The 27444-nt window shown below is 39.7% G+C and overlaps 1 protein-coding gene across 1 annotated transcript in view; it reads right to left on the reverse strand.

Annotated features, from left to right (window-relative positions):
* Positions 1-27444, reverse strand: part of LOC137040526 (polyamine-modulated factor 1-binding protein 1) — a 319746-nt gene that overhangs the window by 38023 nt on the left and 254279 nt on the right. Inside the window, exons 12-20 of the mRNA XM_067416248.1 lie at positions 27209-27376; positions 16640-16855; positions 16332-16562; positions 13886-14116; positions 5427-5549; positions 4096-4192; positions 3880-4025; positions 3544-3790; positions 1565-1754 (exon numbers count right to left, since the gene is read on the reverse strand). Of these exons, the coding sequence (XP_067272349.1) occupies positions 1565-1754; positions 3544-3790; positions 3880-4025; positions 4096-4192; positions 5427-5549; positions 13886-14116; positions 16332-16562; positions 16640-16855; positions 27209-27376 (1649 nt within the window). The remainder of the gene's footprint in view (positions 1-1564; positions 1755-3543; positions 3791-3879; positions 4026-4095; positions 4193-5426; positions 5550-13885; positions 14117-16331; positions 16563-16639; positions 16856-27208; positions 27377-27444) is intronic.

The following is a 27444-nucleotide window of genomic DNA, read 5'->3' on the forward strand; positions in this document are numbered from 1 at the left end:
CAATTTCTGTAACAATTCTCCAATATGTTCGTAAAATATAGTATTTTATAACAAAAAATGTGTGTTCATTTTGGTGTGCTCTTGCTCGAGTTTGGTTGCGCATTATTCGAGACCGATTTGACAAATCAAATTGAATTCCATAATTTTTTGTCTGTAGGGTCTGAAGATGATCGATTTAATTTTGATGAAAATCAGAGCAATTGCGTAAGAGGAGTTTCAAAAAGTCGTTCTTAGGAAAATTCAAAATGGCATCATAGGGTGCAACTGAATAATCTTGAGGCAGCAAATCAAAGTAGATTTTTTTTTTTTTTTTAGCCCTTAGGGTTCAAAAGTTATTACAATAAACGTGAGTCCAAATTTGGACAGTTGGTGGTGCTAGAAGGATTGAGTTACAGACTACAAATCTGCTCTGGTGGCAGTTCAGATTGTCCTATCTGTTTGCCGAATTGCATAACTTTCCCACAAGCGTTTCTATAGGCTGCCATAGACCTGAAAGAATAATAATTAGAACACTAACAATTACAATAGTGTAATTATGCATTTAAGTACTGCTTAATATTAACTACATGCACTTACTTTAGGGTTAGGATTGGGGTTAGTTGCATGTAATTATGCAACATTACAGTAAAGATATGTAACGTGTAAGAAGGACAGTGAAAAATAGTGTTACCAATTGCTTGTTGTGATTCTATGATTGGTGGAGATTTTTTGTTGTTGTTGCAGAATCAGTTTGAATCCACATTTATAACTAGGAATTCTGTTGCTATTTGAAAAATTATTTGATTATTAAAAAAGAACTTGAAATAATACATGCTAATGGCTTAAACAAAAGCAGATACCATTGATTAACAGCCTCAGAATTAAGCCTCACAATTGGTCCGTCTTTAAAGGCTCATTAATTCCCCAATTGAGACAATGAAAGGGATATTTACTTCTGGAACCTGGCAGTTGCACTCTATGTATTATCATTCCTCCGTAGAGCATAATGGAAATTGTAGTTTAAAAATACAGTTTAAATGACTAAATTCTTTTGTGTGGCAATCGACAGCTGCCATCCATAAAGATTAGCTTGCATTTAACCTGGAATATTCCTAAAATAGGCCTGCCCCAAACTCTGAAAGTCAGGGTTTAAAGAAAATCCAGAGTTCCCCACTGGTAATACTGGCATTGAGGTGGCATTCATGTGCGCTCATCTGGTAAATACGATCATTCAGACATGACTTGAAGGCAGTATAAAGCTGAGAAATTTGGATTAATCGGCTCATAGCTTCACTAGCAGCCTTAATATGAGTGTGATATGAGAGTGTCATCCTGAGGAACTGAGTTTGGAAAGCTGTCTGCTGTACTTATACAGTCCAAATAATCACTCAAACTGCATTCGAGGACACTCAATTTGTGGCCATGCTTATCTTTGCTTATATGTGTTCAATTTTGGACACTGAACCATTTTTAAAACAATAATTTGAGTCATAAATGACAAACCCTCCTCCATATAATGGTTTAGTTATGGAACGTATGAGCAGGGGATAACTGGACTAAGCAGACCCCCTGGTTTTGAGCTTACCGTGAGTCCTGCAGCTCTTGCTGGGTGTTTTCCAGACTGTCTGCTATTCTCTTGAGCTCTGCCTGCAGTCTCCTCTGGGCTTTCTCTGCCCGCTTCACCTCCGCCACACGCTCGGAGAGCTGCTCCTGAGCCAGATGCTGACCTCCCTCCAACAGCTGCACCTTCTCCTGCTGCCGCGTCAGCTCCTGGTCTGAAACACACACACACACACACATATAAATCATGATATATGCGAAGACCTCACTTCAAGAGTGTTAGAGTTCTGGATTTGTATAACAATCAAGGCTTGACAAAAAAACTTTTTTGCTCACCAGCCACTGTTGCTAGTGGTTTTCCAAAGTTATTAGCCACTCTGCAATTTTCATATATGTATATATATATATATATATACATATATGAAAATGCAGAGAAAATGCATATATGTATACACGCACGCACGCACGCACGCACGCACGCACTAATGTAGCCAATATAAAATAATGTGCTGATCCCTTTCCAACGTATACAATGGCCACATCTGCCCCTGTTCATCTGGGATGAGGATACTGTTTCTAATGAGCATCATTCCCACAGTGGCGTGTGTTAAAATGTCTAAGTATCAGATGGCTGGAGGCTCTGAATTGATGGGCTGTTTCATTTCAGTCGGGACACTCAGACTGCTGGAGAACACAAACAGGTACACACACACATTCTGACAAACCCACGTGCATCATCACACAGATTTAAAAGCAATTGCTTTTCTTTTGCTAAATCAAGAGAAAATCATTTCCCTGATGAAATTACCAACTTGGACCATCATGAATTTTTATGGTTGTCAAGCAAGCACTTCTGAGCTTCTTTTTCAATATTTTTCAATATTTTATTTGCTTTTTGTATGTACACTGATTAAAGTTCACATCTGTTTGTCATATAAAGTGATCACGGCTCTTCAGAAGACGTCTGGATTCATAAGCAGTCCTGCAAAACTGTGTTACAGATGAAATTAACTAATTTAATAATTGATAATCTTTACAACAGAACTGAATCAGCACTGAAATGACTACAGCGGAACACAGCCGAGATTGATAATTTTCCTGTTATCAGTGTTTCCTGTTATAAGAGTATTTGAAACAATCTGTATTGTATAGAGCGTTATATAAATAAGGCCACTTGACTTGACTAGTAGTGTAACCACGCACGCACGCACGCACGCACGCACGCACGCACGCACGCACGCACGCACGCACGCACGCACGCACGCACACAAACACAAAAAATATATTTTTCATATTTATATTTTTAAGAATGTGCTACCTTTCTTTAAAATTATTTGCACTTGGTTTGATATTTGTTATCTAATGCAATTACATTAATTCAAACTGTGGCTTAGGTGTCTAAATACTTTTTTGGGCTGCTGTCTTTGCAGTTTTAGGTTTGAATCTTGGAAGGTATTAATAATATATGTTCAATTATTTACATTGTGGCAATCCACTATACGTATAAGCTATGGGTGGGGTAGGGTGGGGTTGGGGTGTTATGACCCTGCCCATCTGAAGGTTGCCCCCACACCCTAAAAATATCATTAAAACAAACGCAAACAGGGCAAAACAAGATGAGTTTTAAGTTTAGAAACATGTTATGCGAACATGTTAAACTAACAAGGCTATATGTGTGAACTGATATTAGGCTTATATATTCTAGATCAACCACTGTGTTGGGTTTTTCTCAATACTATGTGGAAGAAGCAAGATCATTTATGAATTATATTACCACATGGTGAACCTATGATAACTAACTAATACTTTGCGTTGTTGCTGTTGGCCAGAGAAAATGACAGAGAGTAGAAAAAGGACAAATTATCATTTTTCAGGGCACCAAAATATCTGTACAGTTTTGGCTGTATTATTTGTGTCCCCTTCAAAAATTGCCCTTGAGAAATGTTTTGTTCAATGTTATATGAAATATACGCTCACGTCCACAGGTGTTGCACTCTGTGTTACCCGTGTCTCTGCAGGTGTTGTGAGCCTCCTTCAGTTGTTCTCTGAGCTGAAGCAGCTGCGTTTTGAGTGAGGCACACTCTTTCTCCCTCTGCCTTTTCTCTTTTTTGGCTCTCTGCAGATTAGCCTCCAGCCCTCGAGCAGAGCTGGCCTGCCTCTCGGCCTCTGCCGCCCTGCTTCGGATCTTCTCCCGTGCCTGCAGAAGATCAGCCTCGGACTGTCTCAGTAGGGCGTCTCTCTTCTGGATAGCCTGAGAGAGAGCGGCTGTGAGAATCTGCCATAGGCAAAGCATTTCTGATCTTTTCTGATCTGCACCTGTGAGTGTGTGTACTTGTTTACCTGGTCATACTGCCTTTGAGCTGCCTGTAGCTCTCCTTCTAGATTGGCTACCTTCTGCTTCAGAGTATCAACTTGTGCTCGTCTCCGGCCCTCATCTGCTGCATCGGCCTGGAGCTTCCTCACCAGCTCCTGCAGTCGCGGCACCTCTGCAGCACACACAGTTGATTGGACTCAGTGGTAGATTCGAGTGGGAAAGTGAGTAGCGAGTTCACTCACCTGCTGGACTGCAATCGCGGTGCTGCGCCAACTCCAGCTGGCAGACCCGCAGCTCCTGGGCGCTCTGACCGCTGCGCTCCAGTGACTGGAACAGCGCCTAAGGACAAACACACACACACCTCCACTGACACGCGAAGTCGTCACATAGCTGTCAAACTTCTGTGACTGTGCCTTGGGGGAGTCGTGTTGATGCCCGGGGCGCTGGAGGGGCCAACCTAAGGCGGATAAGAATCCCCCCCTCATCCCCCAAGTCATCTCCATCCCTAAGGCTATCGCTACACCCGCTGCTTCCGCTCGCCTCTCCAACTCCATTCCACTCCCTTCTGGCCTTCATTTAGCATCCCCACTGCGGCACCTACACATAAGCCTGCTGAGGTTGCGACACAAGGTTTGTCCCTGACAGGTGTCGCCTCCAATCCGGCAGCCTGCGCTTTTGACACGCTAACCGTTCAATTAAGTCTCTGGGATGCTCTGCGTGTCGGTGCCATTTCTTAATTACCCTGGCAACCAGGTTGTGTGTGAACGTCAGCCTGACAGGTGAAGCGGCGTGTCACAACGGTGCGGGTAACGCATACCATGCTCCCGTCTGCTGCATGCAAACAGGACAGGTTTTAGCGAGATCTGGTTGAGAAACTAATAAAGTAGACGCATAATCAGCAAACACGGGCAAGGTTGGGGGCCTTCGTTTGGCACCATTAAAATAACGAGGTGTCACAAGGCGCTGGGACTCACCACTCCAATGCGAACATGTGTCAAGACAAATCTATATTTCATGGCCACTTACAAATGTATAAATAGCCAAACGAGGTGCTGGAATCATCTATAAAACGCTGCTAAAAGGTTGCCAGAAGATGGCGGGCACTGTCAGCAGGACGGGAGGGTAATCAATCTGAGAACAGGGAGCGGGTGGGCAGTGGCGCGAGGAGGGCACTAAATCACGACGCCGTTTGCGTAGAGTGCGACGAACCGCTGACACTTCGGCTGACGTGCGTGCTCTCTGACAGCCTGATGGATCGCTCCACTACACTCCATTAAAGCTGGATGGCTGGCTGCCACGCTGACATAACAAACAATTAGTCACAAAGGTGCCCATGAACTTGCACGAAGCCTCTCCGGATCCAATCAAAGCCTCAGCTTGTGACTGATAAATTGTCCCCGAGTTGCACAGTGTCAATGCATACAGTAACGTATGACATGGGGAGCAGGTGGGTCCATTTAAAGCCCATTTTTGTAACAGGCAGAGATTACAGTGATGGATCCATGCAGATGTGAGCATAGCATGTGGTGTTTTTCTCAACTACAAAGACAAACACTGATAGCGCTTCACTCACGTGCTCTAGTTCCTGAACACGGGACAGCTGGGTTTCGTAGTCTGAGTCGGAGTGAATGTGAGTGGCCCGGTAGATGGAAAAATCAGCCTGTGTCTTCACTAGCATCTCTTCTTGCTCTTCGGCCTAGAAGACACATACGCAATCGGTCACACTCTGGTGCAAAGTTATTTAGATACACAATCCTGCTGGAAATCCATATTATAGCAACAGACTGTTCACACATGTGAGTGGTGGTAAACGTGATAGTTGTCTTTTTGTAACTATGGGTAAAGCATGGTGCCAGAAACACTATGGTCATATTCCTAGGAAAAACCTTTACTAAAAATAATCCCAAAGGCCACTTGCACCCAATTACCTGCCTTTCAGTTAAGGCTACTGAATATTAATTATGTGACAAATTATCTGTTATCCGATTAATATTCATGAGCCATGATCATATGTTATAAAATAGGGAAATAATCCCTAATCTGGACAAAAAGACTGGTTAGTCTTTATTCTGAACTGTAAAACAGCATGTAAAACCATAAGCAGCTCAGTCTCAATCTTCAGTCAAAATAAGGTCTGATAACAGGACCTAATGCTTGTTCATTTCTTCCTTCTGAGAAAGATAAATCAGTCCAGCACAGTGCAGTCAGAACTGAAGACTGAATATAAAACAGTTCCAAATGGGTTCAGGCTTAACGAAGATAATATTTCATTATGTCTCAATGCCTGTTGCTGTTGTTATGAGAAAGAAAAAATCAACAATGAGCTAGGGAAAAGCAAGGCATGTTATACAGAACATATCGTACTGGCAATTTGAAGTGCGTTATGTCTGCAATTTTGGCAATCCTATAATATTATTACAAGTCACACTCTGTACTAGAGGGCTGCATTGGGATTGCAACACAAATCTCGCGGGAGCGGGCGGTTTGAATTTTGCTGCGGGCGGGAATGGGGGGCTAAAAAAAACGCTGCGGGATAGGGAGGTTGCCTAGCGCCATGATGGAGAAGATGTCAATAGATGATGTAGAAAAGAACCTCAAACGAGGTATTTACAGCACAAAAGCTAAGCAAGGAAAGTCTGACATTTGGAGAAGTTTCTCAATTGTTTGTGATAAAGATGGAAAGGAGCTGGACTTTGTTCATTGTGACAAATGTGCAAAAATACTAATCTACAATGGGCACAAATCCGGCACGTCTGGGTTGAGGCAACACACCTGCTCTGTTCTACAAACTACAAAACAATAACAACTTCAACTCCCAGAATTCCTCAAGAGAGCCTATCACGGCTCTCTCTCTGTTTTCATGTAGCTAGTTTATCATACTATGTGTATATATATATATGTTTGTTTTTTTAAAGCAGTCTATTTTTATGTGCAAAGTTTTTGATAAAAAAACAAAATTATATTTGAATGTATTGTGTGTTTTGTCTTTTTTTGTTTTTTTTTGTTTTTTCATGCAGGCCAGGGAAACGAAACAAACAATCCCATGAGCCTCTTTAACAATATCAATACAAATAGGCCTACGTGTTTTTTCTTCCCTGCGGGACGGGAGAAGACACAAAATCAATGCATCTCTATTATTGTGCGGGAATAAATTCTCAGAGTTTTGCGGGTGTGGGCGGGAGTGGACATACATATTGCGGGAGTGGGCGCGAGTGTAACACATACGTTGCGGGAGCGGGCGGTAATGGTCAGAAATTCGGCGGGCGCGGGATGAAGAAAACAGTCCCGCCAGGGCTCTACTCTGTACGACATGGAACTAATACAGTTGGGTAGGACATGTACTGCATGTAGACTGTATGATGATGACACCTAGTGAATTCTATAAACTATATTACTAATCTGCCAACATTGTCGCTATATGATACATTGAAATAAGATGACAACATCACTGTTTTCTCCAAAATGACTGTACAGCCAAATCCAAGTTTGTTGCAATATTGTCCTGTTTGACACTGTGAAGCTGCTTTAAAACAATCATCATTGTAAAAGTGCTATATAAATAAAGTTGATTGATTGATTGATTGATTGATTGATTGATTGATTGAATTGTAGGCTACAAAGCAAGTTAGAATAGAAGGAGAAAACATCATTGGCATTGGCTTAAATATTAAATAATTAAAATTATTGCAGGCTATGTTTGGTCACAAGACTGTGACAATGGCGGTCTTTAAACCTCTCACATTGTATGACATCACCACAGGTCATCTTTTATCTGGGACAGCCCCAAATCATACAACATGTACTGGGAATTACTATTTTATAATTCTAGAGCATTGCGCATTGTGTTCTGCAGAAAATATAAAGTTATACCGGTTTGCTATAACATGAGGGCGAGTAAAGGACGGAATGTTTAGGGGAACTACCTGAACTAACCCTAATGATAGTTGTATTACAACGTTTATTAATAAAATACTTTATACAATACAATGCTTTTAACTAAGCATCTGTACAGTATTACACATGACCAAAAGAAGGCAGAGCCCACCTTTTTACTGCAGTCAGCCGTATCAGGGCCATATCCAGATCAGAAGGATGGTCCTGCACTAAGAGAGGACCAACGCATCCCTGGAGTGTCTCCAGAGACCGTGTTAATTAATCTCCCCTCCAAAATTGCCTCATCGATACGGCATCCTCAGTAAACCCATTTCCGGCGGGATGACTCCAATCCTTCAAATATTCCTATTTAATAATTGTTTAATCAAAACTTCATCCTCAATAAACCCATCTATGGCATGATGACTCCGATCTTTCGAATATTCAGATCTAATATGAATTGTCTTCTAATATGTAGTCATCTAATATGACTTTTGACCTGTAAAGTCACAAGATAATAAAATATGCAGTTTGTTAATAGGCCCTAGGAGAACTAGAACCCCCGACTGAGTCTGGTTTCTCTCAAGGTTTATTTTTCTCCATCATGCCCTGATGGAGTTTTGGTTCCTTTCCACTGTCGCCTTTGGCTTGGCTTGCTCAGTTGGGGACACTAAATTATTCGAACTAAATATTCAAATAAATTGCAGTACTAAACTAAATTAACTATATAAACTAAATTACTGATCTGCACACATTGTCACTATATGACATCACCATATTCTTCAGGGCGGCTGTACAGCCGAATCAAAATCTGTTGCATTATTTTCCTTTTTTTAACACTGTGAAACTGCTTTGAAACAACCTACATTGTTAAAAGTGCCATATAAATAGAATTGACTTGACTTGACCTACCCATTACATAATCGTTGTGGATCAATGGTCATTCAAAGGTGTTTACCAGCCAGAGAGAACTTTTCCAGGAAAGTTCACGCTGGTTAGCTATTTCCTACTCATGAAACAAACTTTGTTTCAGCCTAATTTTGTTGGAATGATGTCCCACCAGTTATTTGATTTCGCTGAGGACTTAAGAGCATATTATTGCCGACAGCTCCCACTGAGGCTGAAAACAGAGTGAGGTGATTGACTGATGTAATGTTTTACATCACAATCAGAGAATAAGGAAACTTCCCTTCTCACTCTGTTGAAGGTTATGTGCTGTAATGCTGGGGCACAGACAGTCCTGTGGGAGTGGGAACAATTAAGGGAAGCTTATACATACTGAAGGGAGACATAGCGAACTGCTGAAGGACGTGTGTGTTCTGAGGTACTGACCGAAAACAGTTGGATCAATATAGCGTGCATGAGTGTGATGTTTAGGGATTGCTAATGGGACACTGAGCATCATAGACATCTGAGAGGAGAAGCTGGAGGTGCTAGAGGAGAAAAAAGCACAGGAAGGAGAGGGAACGTAGGGCAAGAAAGTCCTCACACCTAGTGTGCACTGTATCCGACAGAGGTGACTGCACCGCTGGGCTGTAGACAAGACCTGTCCCTCCACCGCTGAGAGCAATGCCCATTATTTCAACTAGACACCACAGACCCAGCAGGCTTTTCCACTTTACGCCACCCAGCCGCCCCTCCCGGTGAATGTACACGCAAATCAAAACAACTTCAGGTCCATTTAAACATCCGTCGCGCCATCTGAAAGGGCCACATAAGCAATCTTTATCCAACAACTACAAATCAATAACAACTTCAACTCCCAGAATTCCTCAAGAGAGCCTATCAGGGCTCTCTCACTGACACTGTGGGAAATGAAACACCTGAAAATGCTCTCTCCGCACATAGAATGAAGCGTGAGGGTTCTGACCTGGATCGATACAATCCAGTCAGAACACTCGCACGTATCTGAAGCTCAGATTGGCTTTTGCACCCGTAGAGTGGCGTAGATTCTCTTCCCTATTGTGTTCACACCTCGAGCTGCACTAACAAGCCACTTTTCACCTGTACGTGTGGTAACTAGGTTTTATTTGGCTTGATATGCAATCTAAACCCAACAGAATTCAACTCTAGGGAGGAGATGAGTGTGTTAAGTCTGTTGCATTATGGGGCATTCACAGTGCAAATCCTGCAGCATTGCTCTGGGACCCACGGTACTCAATTTAATAGCTCACAGATGTGAAAATACGGCAATTTAGCCAAAGTAGGACATGTTTCTTGGATCAACATTTCTAGAGCAACATTCCTGGTTCAGTGACATGATGCTCATAGGTTTGTTTGGATTTGTTAAATGTGATAATTTTTGCTTCATAAAAACAATTCATGTTGATACAATTATTTTTGTTTCAAAAGTCCAAGTAAAAAAAACAAAACAAAAAAAACAAAAAAAATATTTTATCATGATATTCAGCATCAGTGTTTTTCCTCAAAGAGCCTAAAATGGTTCGATAAAGGATTCTGTCTCTCTTAACCCCTTTATCCCACAAGCCTACACTGCTCTGACTGGTCAGATGGCCAGTCTGTTGTGATTTGTCTACCCAATGTTGGAAACTATATGTCCATTAGAATATTTGAATTTTAACTCTGGAAGCTTCCTTAGCCCTTGATACACATTGATTCGAATGTAATGATGGAATATCAGTTTCAGCCCGAGACCTCATCCTTTGGCAGAGCATGCAAAGTGGATTTACTTTTGCAGCGCAGAAAACAGCGTCTTCTCGACATGTCGACAACATGAACTAAACACTTCCAGGTCTCAGCTAGAGCTACATTGTTTGATGGCAGATCATAGAAGATGTTGTTTATGAGCAGCCAATGAAAATCATAAGCTGGCAGTATGCCAATGTGAGGAAGATGTCAGGAAGTGACACTAAAATCGCTGATGACTCGTTTTGGCAGTTCAGAATTGATTCTTTAATTTAGGAGACAATGGGCCTGTCCAAATACACACACTTGCGGTCTTGGCCACTTGAGAGCGTATACATGCGACAGGAGGAAGTAAGTGCGACTAAGACTGTCCCAAATCTTAAAAATGCCAAAATGTGGTAGTAAAACATAAAAGGCCCCATCATATACCCGGCACAATGCAAAGGCAGACGCAACGCAAGTGTGTTTTGGCAGTTTTAGTCTGACAGTTATCATTTTCACGTCCGGTGGCGCGTGATTTAAATGCACTCGCACACATCTGTTTGTCCATGGTCGTGCTGGTCTAAAAAAAACAAGGTGTGTTCATGCGCATTGTTAGCGCATTCTATTTTGAGGAACTGAAAACGACAGCGCCTGCAACAAACACCTGGTCTAAAGTCAATAGAGCAGTGCTGTTTGTGTTATTTAAAGGGTGCGTTAGTAATATGCACCTGTAGGCGTACAACGTGTGTACACTCTGCTTATTACACACACAGGGAGGCACAGAAGCACACACATTGTTTTTTAATGTTACAAATAAAAGGATTCCTCTCCAGAGAAGTGTTCAGTCTTTCCGCTTGCAAATTCTGCCATGTAAATAGCGACTCCGCCATTTTGCAAGCACGACACTTTTATAGGGAATCGGAGATGACACTGATTGGTTTATCCTCCTGGGACCCAGTAATAGACTTTTGTCCACTGTAGTGGACATTATATTTTAGAGAGTTTCTGTGACATCATACACATCACAGTTTTGAGTCAGGATGTCCTTTAAAGAGCACATTCGGGGTTTTGCACAGATATCAAATGTTTGGAGGTTTCACCAGGACAACAACAACTTCTCGGTCTGTAATTATAATTCAAATCTGATTCATTTTCAAATTGTTAGTTATAAATCAACATCTCAGGATAATGTTATGGGATTTCTAATCAAAATATTACTTTTTGTTACAAAACAAGGCATTGATTTCATAAATGTCCACTGTAGAGGACACCAGGACTTAAATCATGTTTATCAGGCATTTTGGAGACAGAAAAAATACATATCAATATTCTTATGAAATATTACATATTATTATGAAAATGTTGCAAGTTATTACTCCCATTATTACACTTCTTTTTTTCATTACATGTTGCACCAAGAACACATTAACATGCAAATTAGATGCAGTGTATCGATACATTGTATTGAATGGGAAAATCCTTATGCCATGAGCTTCAGACCATGCACTTTGATTGTTAAAATAGGGCCCAATGTGTGCCACATTTTATTGGTGTAAAAAGATGAGTAGGATATGTGTATTTGTTCAACATTTGCAACTGGTTTTTATCACTTAATTAGAAGAAACAACATTCTGAAATAGTGTCTTCTATTACTTGGTTACTACCGAACAGTCATTTAGATTAAAAAAAAGAAAGAAAAAAGAAAAAAGAAAAGTAATGAATATAAAATAAAATAAACTCTGTAAACACTTGCATTTTTGCAACACTATATGTGTGTCCCATCGGGTAATCAAATGTTTTACACACACTTGGACCGGCACTACAACTTTATTTTATACACCAGCAGCCATATCACCCTGTTACTCAAGACTGGTTTGGATGGGAAACTTCCTGGGAAAACCAGGTATAGTGATGGGACGCTATACTGTAACAAGCAGTGCCCTTTGGATGAGACCTTAAACCAGGGTTGATATAGAGTAGGGGTGTAACCCCAGCATCTTGGCCAAATTTGCCTATTGGCCCCTGTCCACCACAGCCTCCTATTCATCCCCATATAGCAGAAAAATGTAGAGGAAAAAAGGTGAGTCAGCTATGTATACCGATCAGGCATAACATTATGATAACATTATCATCCTAATATTACATTATGACCACCATCCTAATATTGTGTTTGTCTATAAACACAATATTAGATATTATTGTTTCTATAAACAAAAATATCTATTGGTCTTTTGCTATCAAAACAGCCCTGACCCGTCGAGGCTCCACTAGACCCCTGAAGGTGTGCTGTGGTATCTGGCACCAAGATGTTAGCAGCAGATCCTTTAAGTCCTGTAAGTTGCAAGGTGCAGCCTCCATGGACCGGACTTGTTTGTTCAGAACATCCCACAGATGCATGATTGGATTAAGATCTTGGGAATTTGGAGGCTAAGTCAACACTTTAAACTCGCTGTTGTGTTCCTCAAACCATTCCTGAACCATTTTTGCTTTGTGGCAGGGCACATTATCCTGCTGAATGAGGCCATGAAAGGGTGTACATGGTCTGCAACAATTAGGTAAGTGGTACGTCCACATGGATGGCAGGACCCATGGTTTCCCAGCAAAACATTGCCCAAATCATCACACTGCCTCTGCCGGCTTGCCTTCTTCCGTAGTGCATCCTAGTGCCATGTGTTCCGCAGGTAAGTGAGGTTCGTGATGTAAAAGAAAACGTTCTGATGCTCACGTGCCCACTCTCGGCACTTTCAGCGGTGGGCAGGGGACAGCATGGGCACCCTGAATGGTGTGCGACTATGCAACCACATACGCAACAAACTGTGATGCACTGTGTATCTGACACCTTTCTATCAGAACCACCATTAACTTCTTGAGCAATCTGAGCTACAGTAGCGCGTCTGTTTGATCGGACCACACGGGCCAGCCACGTTCATCAATGAGCCTTGGCCACCCATGACCCTGTCTCCGGTTCTCCATTGTTCCTTCTTTGGAGCACTTTTGATAGATACTGATCACTGCAGACCGGGAACACCACACAAGAGCTGCAGTTTTGGAGATGCTCTGACCCAGTCGTCTAGCCATCACAATTAAGCCCTTGCCAAACTCGCTCAAATCCTTACGCTTGCCCATTTTTCACATCAGCTTTGAGGACAAAATGTTCACTTGCAGTGATCAGTGTTATTCACTTCACCTGTCATAATGTTATGCCTAATTGGTGTACAGTATATAAGCTTCATCTCTTGCTAATTGGTTAGGCCGAACTTTGTTAATAAAACATCATATAATGAAGATGTTTTTATGGAAGTTCTTATTCATCCTTGACCCACCAACCTACCTACCAACCAGACAGGGCCCTTTCATTCTCATAGATTTAAGTTGTTCTTAATGGTTAGGATTAGAGGTATAAGGTTAGGAGTACATTTGTTTGACAGGAATGAAGGATGTTGTTTGATCTTACTTGGAAAAATCATGGTCACTGCGGAGAGACACATTTCTCAGCTATGGGTTAGTTAATGGTGTTTCTGGTTGGGCTACCTGGCATCGAAGGCTAGCAGCAGTGTCTCTGAGAGTGCTGATGAGCAGCTCACACTCTTGTGCGTGATTACGGCTGTGCTCCAGCTCTCCCAGTGTGTGTCGGAGCTGCTGGCTCAGTGCGGCAAGGGCATCGTCTCCACTCTCCAGCTGTGTACAGTGTATCTGCAGATCCCCCTGCAGAGCTACAACCTGAGCTCTCAGACGGAGGAGCTGCTCTTCCCTCTGTGCCATCTGAGGAGAACAAATCAGTCAGCCACACACAGACAAAAGCATTTCAGTAACAGTATCACCTCTGATGTCTGCTCTCGGTAATTCAATTTACAGTACTCTACAGTCTACTCCGATCTTTCCTATATTCCTATTTAATAATAGTTTTCTCAACACTTCATCCACAATAAACCAGACTCTTGCGTGATATCTCGAACTTTTGAATATTCCGATCTAATATGATTTCTGACCTGTAAGGTTGCCAGAATAATAAACAAATACGGTGTGTTAATAGGCCAGAGGAGAACTGGCACCCGACTGAGTCTGGTTTCTCTCAAGGTTTATTTTTCTCCATCATGCCCTGATGGAGTTTTGGTTCCTTCCCACTGTCGCCTTTGGCTTGGCTTGCTCAGTAAAATTAGGATCTAAGTTTTCAACTAAATATCCACATAAAATGAATTACTAAATTAACTGTATCAACTTTATTACTGATCTTTCCAACATTGTCACTATATGATAAATTGAAATGAGCTGATGACATCACCGTTTTCTCCAGAGTGGTTGTACAGCCGAATCGAATTTTGTTGCAATATTTTCCTGTTTAACACTGTGACGCTGCTTTGAAACAATCGTAACTGTAAAAGTGCTATATAAATAAAGTTGACACAGTAGCACGAAAATGCTGCAGAAAGTTAGATCTTTATAAATCAAGTACGTGACTGAGTCTTTGGTCTTTGTTGATACAGTACAGTGATTAATAATTTTAAGTTTTTCTTTGTGCAGTTATGTACTAGAATTTCAAGGTGCAGTGTTTACATTTTAGCGACATTTAGCAGTGACAATGTGAATTGCATCACCCAAAGCTAACCCCTTCCTTTCAGAGCACATAGAGAAGCTACAGGGGCTACAGAACAAAAATGTAGTCGTCGGATAGCTACTGTAAAAACATGACAACGCAAAATGGTGTGAGTTAACTTGGTATGTAGATAGAAATGGCTCATTTTAAGATAATAAAAACATAACGGTACATTATGTAAGGTCTTTATACACAACTGAAAACATAGTTATGTATATTATATTGCATTTATTTCATTAGATCCTCATAAATACTACACACTGAACCTTTAAAGGTTTGAGATCGGTTAGATTTAAAGGGTTAGTTCACCCAAAAATGAAATTTCTTTCATTAATTACTCACCCTAATGTCGTTCCACACCTGTAAGACCTCTGTTCATCCTCGGAACATAGTTTAAGATATTTTAGATTTAGTCCGAGGCCTTTCTGTCCTTTGAATGTAAGTGTATTCCCACTTGGTGATGAAAACATCATCAGAGTAGTCCACGTGACATCAGTTGGTTAGTTAGACTCTTTTGAAGCGTCGACAATACATTTTGGTCCAAAAATAACAAAAACTACGACTTTATTCAGCATTGTCTTCTCTTCCGCGTTTGTTTTCAAACCTCAAATAAAGAATCAAACGGTCGTGAATCAGCAGATTTATTTTGTGATTCATATCGACAATGTCATGTGATTTCAGCAGTTTGCCAGTTTGACACGCGATTCGAATCTTGAATCATGACCGTTTGATTCTTTATTTGAGGAACACGGAAGAGAAGACAATGCTGAATAAAGTCGTATTTTTTGTTATTTTTGGACCAAAATGTATTGTCGACGCTTCAAAAGAGTCTAACTAACCAACTGATGTCACATATGGACTACTCTGATGATGTTTTCATTCCCTTCTGGATGTGGACATCAAGTGGGCATACACTTACATTCAAAGGACAGAAAGCCCTCGGACTAAATGTAAAATATCTTAAACTGTTTTCCGAGGATGAACAGAGGTCTTACAGGTGTGGAACGACATTAGGGTGAGTCATTAATGAAAGAAATTTCATTTTTGGGTGAACTAACCCTTTAAAAATGTTTTTGAATATTTTTGCATTATTTGATGAAAGAAACAGTAAAAATATCAATACGATGAGCAATTATTACTATTTCAAATAACTGTTTACAAAAGAAGATATTTTGAAGACTATTGGTCACCAGACAGTTGACAGCAACCACTGACTTCCACAGTAGGAAAAAATATAATATGAAAGTCAATGTCTATCGTCAACTGTCTGGTTACCAACAGTCTTCAAAATATCTTCTTTTGTGTTCAACAGAAGAAAGAAAACCCATACAGGTTTGAGGGTGAGTAAATAATGACATAATTGTAATTTGTGGGTGTACCAACCTGATTGTTGGCCTCATTCAGGTCCTCCTCTCGGCTATGCAGAGCATTCTCTAGTTGGGTGATCTTGCCGAGGCAGGCCTGGTACTTCTGTTTGCAGAGCTCGAGGGATTCACTAAGAGGTTGTAGTCGGGCCTCTGCATCTGTGGCCAGTTTCTCAGCCTCCAGTAGACCTGCCTTCAGCTGAAGCAGCTCTGCATCCTGACTGCGAAGAGCTGCTTCCCTGCAGCAGGCCTGAAACACAGGAACACTTATATTTAAAAAACAGAAGTTGTGATATAGCGAAACTGAAGTCGGGTGCGCTGTCTCACCTCGCTCTCTGAGTCTCTCTGCTGTCTTCGGGCCAGCTCTCGCTCTAGACTCTCCAGGTTATCTCTGTGCAGCTGCAGGCCACTTTGTGTGCTTTGCAGCTCTCTCTTAAGGTCCTGGACCTCCTTCACCCCGCTCTGCTTCTGCTCCTGGGCCTCCTGCTGCCACCGCTGCATCTCCTCACGCAGATCACACAGCTCTTTATTTTGGCCTTCACACTGACACAGAACCAACAACAAAAAAACAACTTACTTTTTATTACTTTGCTTGTCTTGTGTTTTTGGCGATATTAAAGTTCTGTATGATTATGTCGAAAAAACAGAACACTAAAAACGAATAAACACACACACACACACACACACACACGCACGCACGCACGCACACACACACACACAAAAAAGTAATTTAAATGTAAATTTACGCATCAGAACATCATAATATACAATACAAAAAAATGGACATTGATTTTGTGCAAGAGAGACACGTCTGCATAAGCAATCCAACATTTTATGTTTACGCGTTAAATGTATGGGACAAAATAGTTTCTAGAGGTTTAATGATATTATAAAAACTGCTATATTGGGGCAAATATTTCAAGTTAATGCAGTAACTGATAAAAATATTATAAATTTGATTTAAAAAAACTTACAAAAAAGACAAAAATATTAAATTAGAAAAGCATGAAATAATAATTTAAAACATTTCAAATGCACCATTTCAGGTGCAGCAAGCAAGCTACAGTGTCTAACGGAATTCAGTATTTTGTATTATGTGCTCTTGCGCCTCAAATATCGCCCGATTTATTTGTTGAAAAAAGTGCAGCAATTCCAGCCATTTCTGGCTGTGAAAATCAGAAAAAGTTCCACAAAATCTCAGTGGGAATGGTTGACATGCAAATTTTCATGCTTTGGCTTCTCATGGAACTATTTTCATTAGCAAAGAATAAATATACAAACTTGTAATATTTCACTATTCATTTCTTGTTCACAGACAGTGTTGGCAAAGTTACTTTTAAAAGTAATGTGTTTTAATATTGCACTTAGTTACTTTTTATGAAAAAAATTAAAATAAAATAAAAAATGTGGTAATACTATATAGTGTGAAATTTTCCCACCTGGATTGTACTTTAAATCTCTTCCCACCACCATTTAAAAATAAATATAAAATAATTGCCAGCATTGTTGATAATGTTCATTAAAGTTCATCAAAAGTATATCAAAAGAAAGAACATAGAACACAGAACCCTCTTGCTTTAAAAAAACTAAATACAAAAACACATGTACTCTTTTATTATTTGTCAAAGACTGTCTGCAAGGGATTCAGAATAATGATCAAGACACAGATAGAGTAGCACTGTCCTGGGTCAACATTTCATTTGGTAATAATAGGGAGTGATTTTAATTTATATATTGTTATTTTACATATGCATCTGCTTACATATGACATCGCTTGTTTCTGCTTCTTCTTCACATGTGTATACAACAGGAGATTCTGTACTCTTTCAGATTATGCATAATAGCACCCTCTACTGTATTACAGTGAAAACACGGAAATACGGAAATTTCGAGACACCCCTCGCTGCAGCCTGTAGCACGATGACGTTGCTGGATCAGATCCAATACGTACTGGATGGTGGATCGTTATGGCAATGTCATTCATACCGATCTCTGAGTTAATTTATAATGCGTATGCGCTAGTCATGATGTATGATCATTATTGTATATAGATGATGTTCTAAACTGTGTAGTTGTAGTACTGATAAATAGTATTAAGTAATTATTGATTAATAAATCATCTTTTCATAAATGTGATGCTTAAATTATCCTAGTTTCGCTGTACATGCATCCAAAACAGTTAAATTTATATATTCTGATCGTACTTGCTTTTAAGTGGAAGGAAAAATGAGTCAAGTAATTGTCTCTGTTATTTTAATCCTCAATGCAACACGATCTGTAAAGAACTTTAATATACCAGCCTACACATTCAAGGGAAAATGCAAAACGTGTGTCCTGATGGCGTGTGCATGTTATTAATCGTTATTTTTGCGCGAGCGGTTTGAGTATTTATCTATCTATCCAGCAAAACTCTTGTGCATTCAACGATGTCCCCAAAACTCTTCTGCGCATGCGTATATGACGTCATCGAATTGTGAATGAAACCACCGCGCATGCGCGTCCAGTACGCGTTGGATCTGATCCAGTACGTCATCGTGCTACAGGCTGCAGCGAGGATTTCTTGGAAATTTCTGTCAATGGCAAGGAAAGTTAATAAAATGTTAATGACAAAAAGTTATATTTTTGGCGAATGTAAAGGCCCTTTCATGCCAAAAGTCAAATGAATAAGCCCCAAGATGAAGGAAATGCATTCTGGATCCTAGAAGAATAGACACAATTTTATAAAAAAAAGTTTAGATGGTTGAACTGGATCATCAAAAGTCAGTGACAAAGAAACTGGCCAATAAATTGAGACTAAATACAATATATATTTGTGTTATTTGACATATTTAATTGATGCAGATTTGCCTAATATTCTGAGCTTGCATTTCACTGTTTTTATTTATTTCGAGGAATACTGAATCTGTTTTTTCTTCAAGTGAGATGAATAAATGGCTGCTCGCATTAGTTTAGAACTACAATAAGCATCTTGTTTAGACAGCGCACACAACGCCTCTGCACAGAACTGTTGAATAAAAGCAACATCACACCCACAACAATTATCTGTTCTTATATTCAGTACAACAGCACTCTTGTATGTGATATTTCTCAATTAGTATTAGTACACTTCAAATTTAGCTCATTGAATATAATTTAAAGTCGGAACATCCTATTGTAACTCTATATTTACAGACTCACTTCTAAAGTCACACACGCTGGCATATATAATGAATGCTAGAGATTCTCAGACAGAAATCACCGAAGCCTGTTTGCTCCCTGAAGCGTGTCTGTGGTGGCTCACTGATAGCAGCTCTACATTAGATTATTAGACTCCAGAGAGAGCCGATCCCAGATTGGATAATATTATTTTTTCCCCTGGCTGATGATGCATTACAAAAATAAGGAGCAGTGTAACAGATGTCTCGCAGGGTGAAAATAATAAATCACACAGACTACTGTGCGCACACACATGAGGTATATTAGTTTTGTGAGTTAACTTGCGTGATTTATTAGGTTGGTGAAGGCCCTGGATGGAGTCTCCTCAGTGCACTGAACTTCCCTTTGCAAGCATCATTAAGACTGCAGCGCTAATTGTGTTGTTTTAAACGAGTGGAACCTGATAATGACTCCATTAGTGATTCACCTACGCTTCTGTTTCCTTGGAGTCGAGCCGGGAGGAGGCGCATGGACATGCACATGGGAAAACTGCTGACAGATGAATGGGATAAATGAAGCAAGAAAGCAGAGGAAAGGAGGGAATATGAATGTTTCTTAAGCTGATGAAAGCTAAGGTGGTAAAGTGGAGGAAGGGCTCGACAACCACAAGAAGTATTTGGACGACTGATCCTTTGAGGATGGCTGATTGGCCAACTAAATTGATTTACACCACAAAAAAGGTGCATTGACACAGACGTTTTAAATAAGGCACAAATATGGCATATTAATGCATAAAAACAAGGAAAAAAGCATGGTTAAATGTTGATTTTCAGTTATTAGGGCACTGAAGGTATACACTGAAGGTGAAAGTTGTGAAATTTGGTACAGAGAAAGAGCACAGTCTGAACTTTAACCGCAGCAATTTTGGAGTCTTTAACTCAATTGGTCTAGCGCCACAAACTGTCCAAAGTTGCACTCATGTTTATGCTGATAACCTTTGAATTGTAAGGGCTAGAAACAAAACAAGATGATTTGATTGCACCCAATTCGGTCATTTTCTGCCATGAAAATTTTTCGCCCATTTTGGATTTAAAAAAAAACGTACTTCTCCTTGGCAGATCAGATTTTCATGAAAACTGAACCAGATCATCTTCAGCTGACAAAAAGCTATAGAATTCAATTTGATCAAACAGTTCTAGAATAACGCACAAACAAATTCGGCAAAAAGTTTGCCAAAATAAACTTGAGGCTATCTCTCTGCCTCAAGGTTTTAGTTCCGATCAAACTTGGTTTGTGTTATGACAACCATGGCCTGAGGGTACATACAGCGTTTTGGCACAATGTCATCTAGAGTTCAGAAAATATGAAAAATTTTGCTTAACTTCTAAACGATTTTGCCAAAAATTCAAAATATTAAACAGAAATTTACTGAAATTCTCATTCAGTTGCATTTAAGGAAAACTAGAGGGTTTAACCAGTCAGCCTGGCAAGGCCATGTCATATTTAAGGGGTCATGAACTGGCTTTTTTTTTTTTTTTATACTGTTTTCTGAGCTCAACTTATGTTCTTGTGGTTTTTACATAAAAAAAAACCATCATAATAAATAAGTAACAGGCTATTTTTTTCCCCTGCTTTTGAGCCTAGCTACAGGAACACTGTTTTATAGACGTGCCGCATTGAAGACTTGGAAATAAACACCCACTACTATGATTGGATAACAGTTTTGCATTCGGCTTCGGCTCCCCTGTTAGTACATGTGGAATTTGTTTTGAAAACGTGGAAAAACGAAAATTGGAATGATTGGCCCACAGTGCTCGCAATATGTCTTTATTAAACAAACACAAATGCATCTCTCATCCCCCCAAAATTAATTGGAATTTTATTTTTTATTACTTGGTGGATATAACTGCGAACCGCATCACTAACACAAACACACACATCTGCAAAAGCATCTGCAAAAGTTCACCACAGACAAATCAGCATGTTCAAAACTTCCGCAATTGTATTTTTTCTTCAAAAATAAACTCAAGAGAATGAACAATGCACACCAAGAAAGGAATATTATTTAACTTTTTAAGATAGCCCTTCTGGCAGGCCGGTGATATGTTTTGGTAGCCCAACTGGAAAACACATTAGCCCGGGACGTCGGTCTTTACGAGCCCTGGCCCATACATGTTTGAGTCTGATCCTGAATCGCAGGACATGAACCAACAACACCTCAAATACAAAGGATACTCCAGCCTGTGACAGCGTGGTAAGTTAAGCATCTGCCTCCAAATCCAGTCTCTTGTTTAATCTAATCCACAGTGAAATGAAGCGAACAAACACACAATGTCTTCCCAGGTGAGCTGGATCTTCATTAAAAATTAAGTTCCACCATACATTGCTAATTTTGGAATGCGAATGAAGCTTATGCAGCATGTTTATTGCTTCGAAGTTCCGTCCGGTTTAGCATCACGTAGGCTCTTTTAAGGCGACATTTCACTGCACTAGGGAAGAACATTTGCAGAATGATCAAAAGTCAAATTGTAATTTGACTAACAAGGAATTTTTCAGCTCTGAAACTTACAGGGTATTCTTATATTATGATGGCCTTTCATATATCAAATCTCAAGGGAAAGTTGATTTCTCTGTTCAATTAGATGACAAAATATTGTATAAAACTTATTATCATTACTATTATTTATAGCAGGTAATTGTACTTATATTGTCACTAACACCAATTACTTAAGTACATCATGATTATTGTCGGGGGTTATTGCATAATAACCAAAAATAACAACAAACAAACATAAATAAATGTTTTACTGTAGGGATATAATACAATTACTATTATAAATGATTATTATAAACAGTAATAATGGAAAGTAGACAATATGCTGATTTCTGTATCACTGTATGGTTGATTATATTGTTGAAAGGTTTTGTGACAACTGAAGGACATTTTCTGAGAAGTAAATCCAAGCTGTCTCATATAATAAGACTTTTGAAAAAGCTGAGACTCCAGTTAAAGTATACCAGAAGCAAAATAAAATGCTTTATTTTACATGGAGTGGACATGTTTACATGACCAACTATTTAACCCCAAATCACTTTATATCTGTAACCACTCTAAGAATGTCTCAATGTCTAAGATTAGAGCATCTTGACAATAATGGCATTATTAACTAAAAGCTTTTACATGATACTTCATCCACACCTCTAGGTGTCAGTGCAAGTCCAAGGGCATCATAAACAAAAAAACTACTGAGTGCACCTTGTCAAGTCCTTGGAGGGAGTTGACGGGAGTGTGTTGTGTGTCTGCATTACAGCATGAATCAGTGCTAAGCTCAGTGTCATTTTCTAAGTCCCCATTTCAGTCACAAACTCATCACACAGACAACAGCCCATGGCCATATCAGATGAGACTCAGACAGACAGACAGAGAGAGGAAGGGTAGACACACTTTTTATGGAGCTCTCTCGCTCTTTTCCACCGCTGATTAATTTCTACTAGATCGGCTGGCCGGCAATGTTATTAGCATAAAATTTCCATGGATCAGGCCCTGCAATAAAACCCTGTCATCAAGTCACTTGTCAAACACACAATTTCAAATCTCATTTAGTTTCTAATATCATTTTCATACCAGGCGGAGGGATGCTGAGAGAGGTGGAGGGGTAGAACAGAGACGGGAATGTGTTATGTAAAGGATAAACGGAGTCATCGATCAAAATTAAAAGAGCTGAGCTTCACTTCATGATTAAAAATTCTTCGGATCAGCATGAAGTGTTTATCAGGTGAGGCAGACAGCAGAAGGTTGAGATGCTCGCTGCGGCAGCGCTGGATCTTCTAGAGGACTTCGAGTGTTATGCAATCAGTCAGTGTTTGCTGTAACAACAATCTCCTATGATAATCCAATGCCACTGTGAAATAAATTACACTTCTACATTTTGTAAAGAAAATCAGTGTTGACTGCCTGTGCAAAACTTTGCCACGAAGACACTAGGCCCATTCTCATCAAGGACGAAAACTCTATTCTCACAGAATTAGAATGATTATTAAAACTTTATAGTTACACCAACTATAACGCTAGGACTACTACTTTTTTGAAGTCACTTTTTTTCCAGCAAATAAGACTCTACACAGCTTTAAAGAGCGCAAACATTTAAACTGTGTTGGGGAAAGTTACGGCAATATTGGATGTTGTCGATGCACAACTCTATTAGTGGACTAACGTAAGGAATAGTGATTGAGGACTTAGAGGCCAATTTCAGATTCAGCCCAACACACCAAAATTAACATTTAATTATTGCAGGTTTTCATAATATTCTGACTTTGCATTTCACTGTTTTTGTTCATTTTGTGGAATACTGAATCTGCTTTTGTGCATCTGAGATAAATGCCTGCTCACATTAGTCTAGGAATCAGTCATTAGTCTTCCCCTCCATCCCCACCACCACAACCAGGTTGGCCCTGTCCATTCATTGCCCCAGACTTCATCTTCAGGCAGGATCAGCCAAATCTGCATCCCCAGGATTTGGACTAAGGACGGGGCCTGCGGCAAAGAACCGTTCTATATAACTAAACACGAATCATTGTATTTCACTGCCATTGGTTAATACTTTATTGAATAAATACCATGTGAACGTGCATCTGCCCTAATAGAATTATGTCTTTCTGGTAGAATTACAATAACCATCATGTTTACACACAACGCCTCTGCATTTACTCCTGATTTACCTCAACATAGGGACAAGAGAGCTGTCAGTCAATAAATGGGACAAAAGTAACTTGCATTACTTCTTTGAAAAGTATCTCAGCTACTTTGATGTACAGGTCCTTCTCAAAAAAAGCTAATTTGCTAATTTTTTGAGATAGGAATTTTGGGTTTTCATGAGCTGTATGCCAAAATCATCAGTGTTAAAACAATAAAATACCTGAAATATTTCAGTTGGTGTGCAATTAAAAGTTTAATTTTTATCATTACATTATGGAAAATAATGATTTTTTTTCCCACAATATGCTAATTTTTTGAGAAGGACCTGTAAATTTAAAAGTAATGTATTACTTCACTAGTTACTTGAAAATAAGTAATCTGATTATGTAACTCAGGTTATTTGTAATGCGTTGCCCCCGACACTGCTGAGAAACGACTTCCGCACTTATAATAAACCAAACTTTATTGAGCGTTGGTGTGGATGCTATGGTCATCATTGTAGTTATCTATATAGTTATCGTTCTTAGTGTGAACAGGCCATACGCTGTTGTAAGTGGTTGCTGTGCTGTGTTTTTCAGCACTTGCCATGTGTTTTCTGCAAGTTTAACGTATTTGACAATGCAACATGCGCTAGGTTTACTTTATTTACATGTTTACAAAATATAAAAAAATGTTTTTTAATTTTGCAGCATTTCAGCAGCGTTCTGCCAAAAAAGATTGTGAGGATTGTTATGTATATTGTTATACAATGTTATTACTGAATTTAGACTAATTTGGGCTCTGCTGTTATACTATTGTAATGTAATAGTAATAATTTGTAATAATAATTTATTACATTTATATAGCACTTTTCAAGGCACTCAAAGCACTTAACATTGAAGGGGGAATCTCTTTAAACCACCACCAATTTGCAGCATCCACCGGGAAGGCAGCCATATTGTGCCAGAACACTCACCACACACCAGCTTATGGTGGAGAGAAGACAGAGTGAGGGCTCCCAATATAGTTTAAACTTTAAAGCATTAGCATAGATTTGTTGTTGTTGTTGTTGTTGTTATACCTCAATACATTTATGGACAGACACAATTTGTAAAAAAACAAAACAAATGTTTAATAAAAATAAAAGCTATTTTATATTTAGTTTTTTTCTCCCCTGCTGCACCGAACCCGTACCGAACCGTGACTTAAAAAAAAAAAAAGAGTTACGTTTTTTCTCTTTGTTATATTGCAGCCATTTGCTAAAATCATTTAAGGTTATTTTTTCCCTCACTCATGTACACACAGCACCTCATATTAAAAGAAAAACACAAATGTCTTGTTGACATTTTTTCAGATTTATTCAAAAAGAAAACCTGAAATATCACATGGTCCTAAGCATTCAGACCCTTTGCTCAGTATTTAGTAGAAGCACCCTTTTGATCTAATACAGCCATGAGTCTTTTTGAGAAAGATGCAAGTTTTTCACACCTGGATTTGGGGATCCTCTGCCATTCCTCCTTGCAGATCCTCTCCAGTTCTGTCAGGTTGGAAGGTATATGTTGGTGGACAGCCATTTTCAGGTCTCTCCAGAGATGCTCAATTAGGTAAGGCAGGGATTGGGCTGGGCCATTCAAGAACAGTCACAGAGCTGTTGTGAAGCCACTCCTTCGTTATTTTAGCTGTGTCTTAGGGTCATTGTCTTGTTGGAAGGTGAACCATCGGCCCAGTCTGTGAGGTTTTGGGCACTCTGGAGAAGGTTTTCGTCCAGGATATCCCTGTACTTGGCTGCATTCATCTTTATCTCGATTGCAACCAGTCATCCTGTCCCTGCAGCTGAAAAACTCCCCCACAACATGATGCTGCCACCACCATGCTTCACTGTTGGGGCTGTATTGGACAGGTGATATTTTTTTTCACACATACCACTTAGAATTAAGGTCCAAAAGTTCTATATTGGTCTCATTAGACCAGATAGTCTTATTACTTACCATCTTGGAGTCCTTCTTTTAAAAATTATTTTAGCAAATGGCTGTAATATAACAAAGAGTGTCTGAATACTTTCTGGACCCACTGTATATATGTGTGTATATATATATATATATATATAGATAGATAGATATAGATATATTAGGTCTGTCAATATAACTGGTCATCACTAATGTTCACACATGACAAATCAAACATTATTCTTCCTCAGCGTGTGGAAAACAACAAGAATGTACTGAATGAATGCTGCGTGAGATCGCGCACACACGTTCTCTGTGCATCAACAAATTCTCACGCGCTTACTGTACGACACCACAATTGCGCTCTTCAGAAACAATCGCAGAATATGACGACAGAGCTCGTGTTTTAAAGCAAAGCAAACACTGGAATGAACAAATCACTAATATGCGCTCTATTCCCATATATATATGCTAATGAAAAAAAGAAACAAAACATACAGTATTGTTTAGTTTTATGTAGTTCAGACCAATTCTGTAAGAAACTGTGAATAATAAATAGCACACAGCCTTCTAATGAAACCTCCACTGGCTCATGAAGTGGTTGCCAACAGTCTTTCAGATGCTGTAATAAAGTATGATAAACATTATATTCATAACACACACATAGACACTTAAAGCCAAGCTGAAGGCACAGCCACTAATTATGAAAAATAACACTTGCTTGGAAAGAGTAGCGCACGAGTGTGTGTGTGTGTGTGTGGGTGTGTGTGTGCGCGCGTGTGTGTGGGTTCATTTTAATAAGGACAGAGAATCAATGCAATTTAATCAATCTTCCCTAATTAAAAAAATCTATATTGTGAAACAATCAAGGTGCATAAACAAGATTAAAATAAATGAAGGAACTGTGCCATGAGCAAGGGAGGGCCTAATTAAAGGAAGTTAATTGGAATTCCATGCCTATGTGTGGTTTGTCGATGCAGCAGACAGGAAATATTACACGTGAGTGCGCTCACTGGAGACCTCACAAACACCCTTCAGCTAAACACACAGAAACAACATGACCAGACTCATGCTTACTCCATATTTTCTTTCAGCTCTCAATGCCCAGACTGGCCAATTTGTGATTTTTAGTGTGTTTACCTGTTTGTAAAGAGAGTCTGTCTCTCGCTGGAGCTGTGTCGTGTTGAGTTTGTTCTTCTCTATCACCTCCTCTCTTTGTTTCAGGGTTTCCTGGAGTCTACACAACTGCTTCTCCAGGGCCACAACCTCCTCTCTCCTAGACGTGACCTCCTGCGTCTTTTCTGCGAGCTAAACACACACCGCAGCCGAGCAATGACAATATTAAATGCATGTTAATGGTCAAGTAATGTTGGATT

This window comes from Pseudorasbora parva, chromosome 1 (genome assembly GCF_024679245.1).
Source record: "Pseudorasbora parva isolate DD20220531a chromosome 1, ASM2467924v1, whole genome shotgun sequence".
NCBI classification, from domain to species: Eukaryota; Metazoa; Chordata; class Actinopteri; order Cypriniformes; family Gobionidae; genus Pseudorasbora; species Pseudorasbora parva.